Source organism: Conger conger, chromosome 2 (genome assembly GCF_963514075.1).
Source record: "Conger conger chromosome 2, fConCon1.1, whole genome shotgun sequence".
NCBI classification, from domain to species: domain Eukaryota; kingdom Metazoa; phylum Chordata; class Actinopteri; order Anguilliformes; family Congridae; genus Conger; species Conger conger.
Window position 1 is genome coordinate 21500572 of NC_083761.1, and position 13596 is coordinate 21514167.

At 47.5% G+C, this 13596-nt stretch overlaps 1 protein-coding gene across 2 annotated transcripts in view; it reads left to right on the plus strand.

Annotated features, from left to right (window-relative positions):
* The first annotated feature begins 732 nt into the window (after positions 1-732).
* Positions 733-13596, plus strand: part of LOC133122487 (PH and SEC7 domain-containing protein 1-like) — a 56422-nt gene continuing 43558 nt past the window's right edge. For both annotated transcript variants that reach the window (XM_061232474.1, XM_061232475.1), the window contains exons 1-5: positions 733-2004; positions 2343-2457; positions 2771-3308; positions 5374-5799; positions 13382-13573. In XM_061232474.1, the coding sequence (XP_061088458.1) occupies positions 1246-2004; positions 2343-2457; positions 2771-3308; positions 5374-5799; positions 13382-13573 (2030 nt within the window). In that variant the 5' untranslated portion in view covers positions 733-1245. The remainder of the gene's footprint in view (positions 2005-2342; positions 2458-2770; positions 3309-5373; positions 5800-13381; positions 13574-13596) is intronic.

The window sequence follows — 13596 nt, forward strand, 5'->3', positions numbered from 1 at the left end:
CCGATGGGGGAGGAGGTCCGGATGCGTGGATCAACCATTCCTGGGACTAACAGACTTTCAGAAGGGGGCCACCCTGTGAACAGCGGCGGTTTTGGTGGGGACAAAAACTTCAGCCCCTCTAGATCTCCGCCGACCAGTTCCCAATACGACCCCAGTGGGACCTCTTCCACCTTCCACCAGCAGGGCGTACCGTGTAACGGGATTGGCCGACTGCTCTCAGCGGTGCTGAACCCACTGGATGGCAATGAGGGCATGGCGGCGCCAAGGTCTCCCAAGTGTGAAACCTCCCAGGGACGGGGCCCATGGTCGCCCCCCGCGACCTCGGGCAGGCGGGGAAGCGACGGCCAGCGATCGGTCGTGACCTTCAGCTACATTGAGAAGGCCAGTGTTAGGACAGTGCAGAGCCCTCTGAATGCCGCGCACCGAACCAAGTCATCCTACTCAGCCGACTCCCCTGGTCTCCGTCGGTCTGCTGAAGGGTCGCCGCTGGCTGCCGCCGCCCACCTCGGCAAGAGGATGAGCACTCCTGCCTACTTCTACAGCCCGGATTCCTCGTGCCACTCCAGTCCCGCGCTGTCGCTCCGGGCCTCAGGGGGCCGGCGGGTGGATCCTGTCCCCTGTTCCATCACCAGGGCTGCCGCCCACCATGCGTCGGAGGAGCTGAGGTCCCCAGAGGTGAAGCGCCGTGCGGCCAGCGGCCCCGCGGAACGGCTTCGACAGCAGTCCCGCTGCCAGTCCTGGGCCGGAACCCCAGACCCAGTGCATGGTTCTGGCACCTTCCCCAATGCTCGACCGGGGGGCCCAGACTGGCTCAACCCTCCGGGTGACCGTCCCAGGAAACCAACCGAAAACCACCCCTCCTCACGTGTCGCCTTCCGGCCCACCTCAGCCACACCGCCCTCGTTAAGGGCAAACAGGTCAAAGGAAGTTCAGATCCCAGCACAGTGGCTGGGGGCCAAGGCGGGCCCCGGGAGTGACCCACTTTTGTCCAGGAGGGTGAACCTACCCCCGGGCGACTCCTTTAGCAGTGCAGGCCAAGGAATAAACCAGCTGAGCAGGTTGAGTACAGCCAACCCTGCAGAAAGCTTGCAGACCGCCAACAGACTGACCAATGAAGTGGCCGGGCCCTCCACAAGCTTTAGGGAGACCAGGAAGTGCCCCTCACTCTCGAGTCAAGGGGATGTTCTTGAAGCGGGCAGCCCAAAATTGGGGCAGGAATGGCAGGCTCCAGAAAACCGTCTCACCATGATGAACATCCCTGTGGACTGTGTCCCGGAAGTGAGCCCTTCGTCAGGCGCTGATCAACACCATGCCCTCTCCGTGCAGAAAGAGGAGTCGGGAGGCAGAGAGAGGGCCCCTGTTGGGTCCCCTGCCCTCCCCTCCCGACTAAATCGGTTCAACATGTGCCCCGCAGATGTGGCCTCTCCCCTGAAAGACCCCCGCCGACAGAGGGCTACTCTCCGGGATACTGACTCCCCCACTCTCCACCACCGCCAGCTCCCGCAGTACACTGGAGAGAACTGGTCGCCTAGCCCAGTGCACAAGCTGGTGATGAAGGATAGCCCGGAACCTTCCGTCAAGCTCTACGTGGAACAGCGGGGTGGGGTTCCCGACGTGGAGGCTCCAGTGAGCTGGACGTCCCGTCAGCAGTGGGGGGGTGTCCCAGGATGGGGTGGCGACAGCCCCAAGGTGGGTGAGCAGGCTGAGGGGTGCATGGGTGGTGCCCCCAATGTCCTGCTGCAGAAAGAGGCAGAGCTCCGAACCAGGGAGGCTCTCTTACTGGGTCCCGTTATGCTGGAACACCCCCAGGGGCAGGATGCACGGGACGAGCAGCAGTCTAGCCTGGCCCCGGGAGGTTGGACTGTCCTACTGAAAGCTGATGAGGAGGAGCAGCAGCCTGGGTGCTCCCCAAACAGTAGAGGAGACCGAGGCTGCACCTCACCGGAGTCCACCGTGTCCAGTCACAGGAGCTATGAGATGGGACACACTACATCTGGGATACAGGTGTGGATTAAGGTTTCCTGATGTACAGAGCTTCCCAACCTGTGTATGGGTTTGTGTATGCGTGTGCATGCACACACAAGCATATTTCTTTATGTGAGCATGCATGTGTATGTTTGTGTGTGTGCGACGTGTGCATGGATATGTCCATGTCTTTATGTGAGTGTTGATTTGTGTCTGCGTGTTTGCATGTATATGAGTGTGTATTTTCATACTGTAAAGTGTTTGTACATTTGTCCGAGTAATACATTTGACATTATCTAATAGAATACATGATTTTGATATCTTCTGTGTTTGTATTTGGCTATAAAAGAATGTTTTTTTTGCTTGTGCACGTGCAGTCGGACAGCGGCCTCTCCTCCATGGGCCCCTCCCTACACTCCCAGAAAATTGCCCGTGCCAAATGGGAGTTCCTTTTTGGGACATCTGGAGACAATGCCAGCACAGGGAGTAAAGGTACGAACAGCCCCCTGAAGGAGGCACAAATGATTAAAAAAAAAATTGAAGTGGTGAGCATTTTGCCGCAAAATGGCTACCATCGCATCATCCAGGTGGGTGCTACACATTGGTTGGCCACCTCATCATTGTAAAGCGCTTTGAGTATGAGAATAATTCCTTGCATTTATATGGTGCTTATTACTATCATTTAACTGTTAATGCTTTTCAGATAAATCTTATGAATCTGAAAACAATAATTTGAAAGAAAGGGCAGTAAATGTTGACCATTACTCATGGAAGTACTGCACATGTCCTCCTTCTCCCCATCAAGATAACCCCGATGCTTCTACGACACCCCCTAGTGGTACTTCCAGTGAGTCTCCAACTCCAACGCCCCCTACTTCTCTGCCCCTGGAGGGTCAGAGGTCAGCGAACCATGATGTTCAGGACGTGGAGGTGGAGCTTGTGACCCCTCCACCAATGGCGGCCGGGGCGTCGCCCAAGACTGGCATCATCCGCCGCACCATCAAGTACTCCGAGACGGACCTCGACGCAGTGCCGCTGCGCTGTTACCGGGAGACGGACATCGACGAGGTGCTGGCAGACCAGGACGAGGCCGACTCGGCGTTCGGGAGCAACCGCAGTGTGCCCGGCACGCCAGGCAGCAGCCCTCTAGGAGGGACTCAGTATGAACGCATGGACGCTGAGGAGGATGAGGACGATGAGGATGAGGAGGAGGAGGAAGATGAGGATGAGGAGGAAGGGGAAGGAGAGGTGCTGAGCTGGTCCACTGTGAGGAGGCAGGGGGATAGGAAGAGGTACCGCAACCCTCGGGACGAGAGTGAGGCCTTCAGTGTGCTGCTAAAGAGGTGAGTTACCGGACCACGTTCATAGACACACAGACACAGGAGAGTGAGGCCTTCAGTGTGCTGCTGAAGAGGTGAGTGACCGGACCACGTTCATAGACACACAGGCACACACACGCGCGGGCACACACACACAGCCTGTGTGTGTGTGTGCGCGTGCACAGAGTTGATAGAATATGGCCACTGGAAGATGGAAATCAATACTGCATTGCTATGTGAGGGTAGATCCATCTCTGACAAAAGACAAGATCCAAGAACAGACTTTAGTCAATTTTTGTCATCACTGTCATGGGATTCTAATGCTGTTGTATAGACTTTTATCACAATCACTCTTTGTCGCTAGTGAGCTGAAACTGAAAGACAGACCACTTTTTTTCTATTGTGCATTTTACAAACAATTGTCAAAACACTGTCACTGCCACAAGAGCAAGTCTTTGGCAAAAGTGGCAAGGAAAAACTCACAGGGTGGGACAGATACTGTCGGAGGAAACCTTAGGAGGAACGAGACTCAAGGGGGAAGCCCGTTCTTCTATGACTGGCTCAGGATGTGGGTTAGTGAAATTTGAGGCAGCTGGGGGACTGAGGTGGGAAGCAGCAGCGGTGGGGGAGTCCCAACGACAGCATTCCGAATTTTGGGCAAGCACCCAATGAAAAATTGAGAATAGGTAGCAATAGAGAAACAGGGACACCAATTGGGGATTACACAATTGGCCCCGACAGGAGTTTTCCATAGCTGCATAGGTAGATAACTAAGACAGAGATTGAGAATCCATGCAGTCATGAGAGGGAAACAACCATACCCACTTATTAAGAGCCAGCCCAGGAAAAGAGGGGTCACAGCTGTTGACAGATAATAGTAAGGAATGGATGCCACCCCCACATTACTCTATGGCAACAGGATTCTCCTGCCCTGTCTCCAGACTAACCGATTATAAGCCTGGTCATAAAAGTGCATTTTTAGTCTTGACTTATATATTGAGACCGTGTTTGACTCTCTTATAAGTTAAAGTAGGTTAGTGAAGTACACCAGCGCAAGTCCATCCATTATTCCCTGCAAACATTAAATCTTAATTCAATTACCGTTAAATGCTAATAGGATACACTACAAACCGTTTTAATTTGTGTTCTTTCCTGTGAGGTGTTGAGAAATGAATTAGGCCTTATTTCTTTCTCTGAAAGAAACCACATTTTCACTGTTGACCTAGAAGAACTCTGTGCCCTAAAGTGTTGTTGTGGGTAAGTGGTACTCATCTCTGACTCAACTAGCAGGGGTCTCAGACTGCAGCCTTATCACTGACTCCGGCCTCTACACTAGATCTGGGGCTCATTCCAATAGCATATTCAATCCATTATGGTCTCTTCTGTCCTCGCCTGAAATGTAAATCAATCAAGTTCCACCATCTTTAAGGGCATCCTAACCTGTTAAATGCTCCTTGAAGGAGCTTGGAGCCAGGAGCTAGGAGGCTCCCAGAGTATGCTTGAGCCAAACTTACGCTTGAAAGAGCAAGGAAATTCGCCTAAAACACGTTTCCTTGATTACTCTGTCCACGTGTCTGTTCGTCGCTTCCTTTCCTTGGAAGGAAAGAAAACAAGGAGGTAAAAATAAGCTGTTGGAAAGAGCCCACTGCTTCATCCTCTGGTGCTCTTCTAAGCCTCAGTAGCCACAGATCGACAGTCAGGACAAACAGGTTTAGCCAAAAGCTTGAGGGAGTTTGTGCCTAAAGTGTCATGCTGAAGACACAGGCTGCTGGTCCATTTGCTGGTCCGCTATCAGGTCTGAGAGGAGCCAGCACCACTCTGCTAAACTCACATATAGCACATCCTTGGCGTTAACACAGTATTTCCACTGAAAGATGACTGCTAACTTCTGTGTTTTGAAAACAAGCTAACTGATAACAAGCTGCCTGTTATAACCCTCTCTTGACCCCTTTACCCTACCTGGCCTGATGGGGCCAAGTGGATTACAAGGACCAAAATGCAGGCTTTGGGGAGTAAGAAGGTGTGACTGAATCATGACCCTAGCCCAGAAGTAGCTGTGGAGAAGCAAGTGAATGCTCTCTCTCTGCAGGCCTCTAGACGGGCTCTTCCACTGCCACCCAGCCCTCAAGTCCCCCATCCTGGTGTCGGGCCCCCGGCTGGCCGCAGAGGACACATTCAGCCGCCATTTTGAAAGCATCATGGAGTCTCACCGTGCCAAGGGCACGTCCTACAGCAGCCTGGACAGCGAGGACCTGCTGACCTCTAGTGGCCAGTCCGTCCTCACCTTCGACCTGCCCACCCTCACTCCCGAGGTGCAGTGCCAGACCTACCAGAGCGCCCGGGAGATCGTGGGGCTCAGCTTCGCCCCGCTGGCCCGCAGGGAGACCCCCAGCGGCTCGGAGGACACCCTCGCCGCGCTGGACTCCGACGCCACCCGTGCCCCGTCCAGCGAGCGGCTGAGCACGTGCTCCGAAGACACGCCCTCCTGGGGGTGGTACAGCGCCCTCTCTCCCAGGTCAGTGCCCCCGACAACTCACAAAATGCCAAAATAGCACCCGTAAGAGCTCGCAGGCACCATGGCCGCACATCAACAATCACTGTTGTAATGGGGCGAGCTGCTCAAATACTTCCTTTTATCCTCCATGTAATCTCTGGGTTTCCACCTCATTCTGTTCATTCCAGTATATGGACACTTCTCATACGATACTGGTCCAGTGTTCACACTTTAGGTAACAGAGCCTAGTAACTTGTGATATCAGCGATGCTTTTCCTGTCCAAGGTCATATTATACATCTCTCAGGCCGTCTGAAGAATACTATGGCCTTTCATTTGAACATGGAAGAACAGAAGTGAATCAATACAGAGATAAATACTTATGATGCATGAGCACACCGTGCCAAACTTTCTTGATACAGTCCAGTACATTGATTAAGGCCATTTCAAGCAGTATGCACATTGAATTAGGCATTTGAAGTATTCTGATAGTACTGGTTGTTTATTTATTTATTTGTTTACAATTCACTTAATATTTCTTATGATTGTCTGAGCTGAGCAAGCTTTTTGCACATGCCCTACGAACCAGACAGGCACCAATCATCAAATCATCAAATCTGGCCCTCAAATCCAAATCTAGGCCTGGTTTGCTTTTTTTCTGGATACACCAGGTACTGATCGACCGTCTGTCTTAACACCTGTCTCGAACCTAAAGCGAGGTTGGAAAACCAGCAGTTCTCTGCCCTTGAGGATGTTCTCAGGTTCATTAAATCTTTTCACTAGATGGCGATAAAGGGCCATAGTTTTGTTGTGGAACGTGATCATTATTCTGTTCCAAATGAGCTCTCCTAGCTGAAAAAGGAGATTACGTGATGGCAGGAATATGGTTTTGTATTTGCTTTTGCATGTGTGTTTGTGCATGGATGTATGCATATGTGTGTGTAGCTGTGTATATGTGTGTGTGCGTCCACGTGTTTGTGTTTCTGTGCTTGTTTGTGTGTACAGTGTGTCAGCACGCTCGTGTTTGCCTCTTCCTGCTGCACCACATGACGTCTCTTTCCTGTGAAGCCCTTTCACTGGTGGAGTCCAGCCAGCCTTTCTTGGTCTCCGCGGAAACAGCAGATTTGACTTCCCATACTGTGTTATTTGGAAGGTTATAAAATAGAAAGGAAAGGAAAAGTGAATGGGCCATGGTCCCTGTGAGCTGTCTGCCTTTACCATTTGACTGCAGATTAAGGGCAGAAGCAGGATTCTCTCCAGACCACACTGAAGCACACTGAAATACTGAACAAGGAAAATACTTCAGACAGCCTCAAAGAATGCAGATAGAATTTCATTCTCATGGAGCACTGAAATCCTGTAAGACACAAACAAGCTGATACACCAAAATCACAACCTGAAGTACCAAAACAATGTACCCACAGCACAGACATCTGGATATGTCCCAGCAAAAGACAAACACAATTACTGCAAAACACCACTACTCTAATCATCCACCCTGACTGCTTAATGCAATAATTACAGTGGTTTATTGTGTTCTTTCTTGCTAGATAGGGGAGAACAGGACATTACTGTCCACTTTTCAGTGTCTTACATTTCCTGGGTGCAGTACATCACAATGAAAATTACAATTTTTTTATTGAAAATGAAAAACTTCATTAAAGGACCAGCTGGGTTGGATCTGTGAGGGGTGGTACGGCATTGCCCTCTATTTGCTTTGCCCCCAAACACAATTCCTGGGACCAATGTGAATGTCAGCAGCAAACATCTGCGACTGCCAACAACTCAGTGACAAACAACTGCAGAACATACAACCCCCTTTACCCCCATCAATAATCTCTGCAATGAACGACAGGTGAACGCTGTGAAGGATTTTAAATGAACATTACATTTAGTGCACTTCTTAATATAAATGGATGCAACATAGGTCTAGCATTGTCTGCTAGCTGATTTGTTGCTTACCTGTAACTTAGTTTTAAAGGTAAGAACAAATATTACATTGATTAAATGATAACAGCCAATTACAAATTAATAGTCAGGTTCTGTCTGCGTTTTCCCCTTGGTAGCAGTTTGTTCGCCGTGCACTACCTTTTCAAACTAACATTAGCTGTTCGTTGACGATCGTGGCGAACAGAAAAAAGTTTGAATATGTTGGAGAACGCTTGTCATCTTGAACACGTCAGGCTTCTTGGGTCCGTTAAAATAATGGCGGCTGAAAACAGCAGCAGAGCTCGGGCAGAACTGTATAAGAGCTCGTTTACAAGTATGACAATAATTCGTATATTTTTTTAACATTTCCAGTGTATTGAACTTTCCATGAACTAGCCAGCTAACTTACCTGTAATCACGCGTCGTATAACTTTTGTGTGACGTCTACTAGCCTTCTACGTGCATCCCACATTACATGTAGCAAAGCTCCTCCGAAGGCAAAGACGCATTCGAAGTACAATGACTATAAGAGATAGAGGCAGCAAGACAGCTACCTTTGGTTTGAGACGCAGCTTATGTTGTTTTGGACAGGTTCAAAGGTTTTGAACAATTCAAGCAGCTTCTCATTCGTAGGTTCTTGTAGATGGGGTCCAATGGTCTGCAAATAAGAGGCACCAACTTAAATGGGAAAGAATGTAAACCCAGAGCAAAGTAAAACATCAAACGTGTCAGAATTAGTCATCTTTCTAATTAACAAGGTTGTTTTCAGTTAGATTATTATTAGCTAAGGTTACTTTTACTCAATAGGTTATCAGTAGTTTTGCATTGTTTTTCCAATAAAGCGCATCCAAAGAAAACGTAACTAAACTACAAGAGAAAAGGAGAGGGTGGTATAAAGCAAGAGCCACATAGAAAGAGCAAGAGGGATAAGGGATTTGAATAGGAAATCTCATGGGTTTTTAAGGAGGAGAGCTAGAGAGAGAGAGAAAGAGAGAAAAGACAGAATGAAAGAGGAGGGAGGGGACGAAAGACACGGATCAGGCTGGACACTAATCAAACTGGGTGATGCAAACAGGAGACATGAAAGGAAAGAGACAGAAGAGGAAGCATTGGGTCACTGTGACAGAGTTGGTGAGGAAGTGGATGTGAGCTGAACCAGCGAGAGTCAAAACAACATTAATATGTGTGAGGGTCAGTGGGACACACTGACGGACAGACAGACTGAAAAATCGCAGACTAAAAACCTGAAATACTGGCTGTCTGAAAGAGTCGGCGACTCACAGGCTGGCAGATGTAGGGACTCAAATACTGATGAACTAACAGACTGAACCGGCACACTGAAAGAGCTTGGGGAAAACGAGCGGACTGGCATCACCGTGGCGACGGGGGGGGGGGGGTGGGCAATCTAGGGGCTGCGGGACTCCGACGGCATGACCTCAGTGAAAGGCAGTGTTCGCGTGGGGAGGGGGAGGGCGGGTTCCGTGAGGACAGCTCGTTCTGTTATGTTCTGGCAGGTAGTGGCCATAGAGGACAAGCCCACCCCCCTGCGCTACACCAGACGCAGGTGAGTCACAGCTTCTCTCTTCTCTCTCCTTGGAACTTCTCTCTGTCCCTGAAGGAGGCCTGCAAATGGGAGAAGGTTGTGCCTGTCCTGGAAGATCAGGCGTTTGTGGCTGAATATGATTTAATTATATATTGATCTATTTCTAATAATAATGAATAGTAATAATTCCTTGCATTCTCATAAAGCTCATAAAGCGCGTTACAGTGATGTGGGGATAACTCGCCTCAACCACCACCAATGTGTAGCACCCACCTTTGTGATGCAATGGCTGCCATTTTGCGGCAGAATGCTCACCACACATCAGCTGGGGTGGAGAGGGAGATAACTTTTTTTTTTTAAGCCAAGTGAATCAGGGGATGATTAGGTGGCAGGTTGAGTGAACCATGTTTGGAATTTAGCCAGGATGCCGGGGAACCCCCTACTCTTTGTGAAGAGTGTCATGAGATCTTTAATGACCACAGTGAGTCGGGACCTCGGTTTAATGTCTCATCCGAAAGACAGCGTCTCCTACAGCAGAGTGGCCCCATCACTGCTCTGGGGCATTTGGAGCATTTGGGACCAGAGGGAAGACCACCCCCCTACTGGCTTTCCCATCCAAGTACTTACCAAGTCCACACCTGCTGCTAGCGTGTGTTCATGAACTATGTTTGCAGCAAACAGTTACTGTCGAACGATTTTAAATGAACATTCCTTTTAGTCCGCCTCCAACGACTTGAATACAAATGGACAGGACTTAGGTCTAACAATAGCAGCTAGCTGATTCGTTGCTTACCTGCGATTTATAAGGTAAAAACAAATATTACATTGATTATAGTGTATTATAACAGCCAAATAATGATAAACTTTTGTTCTCTCTGCGTTTTCCCCATCAGCATCCATTTTTGTTTGCTGCGCACTAACTTTTCAAACTGTTAGCTACTGTTAGCTAATGTTAGCTAACGTTCATGGCGGACAGAAAAAAAATTGAATATGTTTGCGAACATTAGCTAATGTTAGCTAATGTTTACCATCTTCAACACATGTCTGGTCATAGGAATGTAATCATGTATGATAAATGAGCCATTCAGTCTGTCTAAGCTGTTATTTTGCCTAGTCTTTAGAGTATCCAGCACTGTGTGAACCTGGTCTTGAACACGCAATGGATGGGTGCTCAAGACCAGGGTGATCCAAATCACAGTAAAGGCACTTCACTAGTCACCCTGCTAATGATCAGAAGCCATGATTGGGATGGGGGATTACATATAAAAAGGCTGCCAAATATCGATATACTGTAAATATCCTCAAATTAGAGTTGACAGTCTGCAATTTGACCTTAAATTCATTATTTCATTGATTGATTTCATTGATGATCAATTATTTTGATTTATTGTTGTGACATACAGCACATACTGGATGTATAAATACTTCCAAAATCTCAAAGTAGCATTAAGGCAATACTGCAATGTAGAAGTGTGACCTACAGCATCTGCCAAGGTCCACATTTCTCTTCATGCAGGGACACTCAGTGAGCACTTTATTAGGTATTTATTTTTTGGACTTACTGGTCTGCTGCTGCAGTAGCCGATCCACGTAAGAGGTTTGAAGCATTGTGTATTCAGAGATGCTCTTCTGCATACCACTTTTGTAATGTGTGGTTACTGTCACCTTCCTGTCAGCCTTGACCAGTCTGGCCATTCTCCACTTTCTCATTAACAAGGCATTTTTGCTGCTGCTCAATGGATGTTTTTTCTTTTTTGCACCATTCTCTGCAGACTCTAGATACCATTGGGCGTGAAAATCCCAGGGTATCAGCAGGTTCTGAGATATTCAAACCACCCTGTCTAGCACCAACAATCACTCCACTGTCAAAGATCGTATTTCCTCCCCATTTTGACATTTGGTCTGAAAAACCTCTTGACCACGTCTGCATGCTTTTATGTATTTGGTTGCTGCTACATGATTGGCTGATTAAATATTTGCATTATCAAGCTGGAGTACAGGTCTACATAAAGTGTGAAGGGAGTGTATGATACAGGATGTCATTTCAGGAGCTCCAAATTTAGCAGCGCAAACCGGTGAAGGAGACATTGTAAAATATGCATATGATTTACTATCCACTCTGCTTCGCTAAATGGAAAACACGAGGGAAGGCAACATTTTTCACCCTGGTGCTAATTAGCTATCAAACTGTCTGAATGTGCTTAGTAAAGCTGCCCCTTAATTTGCCTATTTACCAGTATTAACACGGTAATGGCATATATAACTCCAAGCACGAAGCAGATTTTAAACTCATTATTTACATGACCTTTTCCTCTGATGATGTCTTCTCTCCCTCACCTCATTGCTGAGCAGTGGCTTCTCGTTTTAGCGACGTGCATTCTGTTTGCCCAAAGCTGCAGAGAGAAGTCAGCAGCAGACTACAAATCTTTCAGACGACATGCAAGCTTGTTTGTGGCCGTACCAAATGTTCTAATGGTGGGACAGGCCTACAATTGCGAGTTTCCTTTGCTGTATACTTTGGATCGTTCTCCTGTTAGAAGGTCCACCCACGTCTCATCCTCAGCATCCAGGTGGATGGCAGTAGGATCATCTCAAGAATCTCTTTGTACATGGCTCCATTCATTGTTCCTTCAATGATAAGAAGTCTGCCAGTACCACAAGTACCCCACAATATGATACTTCCACCTCCAAACTTGTTGGTATAGTGCTATTCGGGTGATGTGCTGTGCCATTGCTCCTCCAAAATGGTGTGTTGTGTGACAGCCAAAAAGTTCAATTTTGGTCTCATCTGACCAGAGTACAAACAGTAGTTCACTGGCTTGTCCAAATGTTGTTTGCCAAACTTTAAACAAACATTTCTTTTTTTCAGTAGTGGAGTCTTGCGGGCTGAGCATGCACAGAAGCCATGGCGGTGGAGTGCATTGCCTACTGTCCTTTCTGTCACAGTTGTACCTGCTGCCTCCAAGTCTTTCTGGAGTTCTTTCCTAGTGGCTCTTTGGCTACTCTTCTAAGTATTCTTCTGACTCCCTGATCAGAAATCTTGCGAGGAGCTCCTGTGCGTGGCCGGTTGATGGTGGAGTGATGTTGCTTCCACTTATGGATAATGTCCCCAATGGTATTTACTGGAAGATTCAGAAGTTGTGAAATACGTCTGTAGCCAATTCCATTTTCATGTTTTGCAACAATCTGGTTGCAAAGGTCTCGAGAGAGCTCTTTACTTTACCCATCATTAGATGTTTCTTGTGTGGCACATTGGTAACAAAAAAAAACCCTTTTATAGCCCATCAATATATTCTAACCCAGCTGACATTAATTAGCACAGATTGGAGGAGTTGCCTCCTAATTAGTTATGGTTTTCAGCTGGTTCCGTGCCTTTCCTTGCTGTGGTGTACTGCTTTTTCTTAGTGTATTCAATACTTTTTTCCTGTTTCATTCCACTTTATTACACATAACTTTATTTACATATGGACTTTAATGTCTAGATTTTTTTGTCTGGATTTTTTGAGTTAATACCAAAGTCTGGTGCAAATTTAACTTGAATAGGCTCATTGGAAATAGATTTACTGGACGAAATGTTGATGTGTTCAATACTTATTTCCCCCATTGTATATTATACAGAAGTATGTCATCACAGTTAAAGGCAAGCTGAAAGGGATATGACAATATGACGTTTACGAGAGTGAAACTGATCTTTCGGGGGCAAATTTTTGAAAGTCGATTTGAGTGGCCGTCAAATGAGGAGGGGGACCTCAAATGAGGATGCGCACTGCTGCATGAAGAAGATATTGATTGGTGGGGAACAGGGAATTGCTAGACATTTGATGAACATACACGCCCACTGGTAGACAATGACATAAAATCAAAATTCAAATCCTTTTCCAGGAATGAAAATAGACAAGTATTACTATTTTATGAATTTTATGGAATATACACTTTAAGACGTGTTCATATGGTTATGAAGAATCGACTAAATTGATGAAAAAGTGAATTATGATTTCAGCTTGTCTGAAACATACACATACTGTATGTGTCTTCTTTCTCTAAAATTCAAAATCAAAGGTGTTCCAATGCAAAACATGTTGGCAGAAGAAATATATATTAAAACCGTGACTTTTGAATAATAATCCCTCAGAGAGAGGCCCCCCCGCGCTGCGGTGGACTCGGACCTGGATCGCGACCTCAGTGAGCTGCTGGGCCTGGGAAGCACTGACACCCTGACCAATGGCAGCAAGGCTGACCTGGAGGCTGCTAAACGATTGGCCAAACGTCTCTACACCCGGGATGGCTTCAGGAAGTCGGATGTAGCCAAACAGCTGTGCAAGAAGTAAGGACTCTCTGAGCTCATTC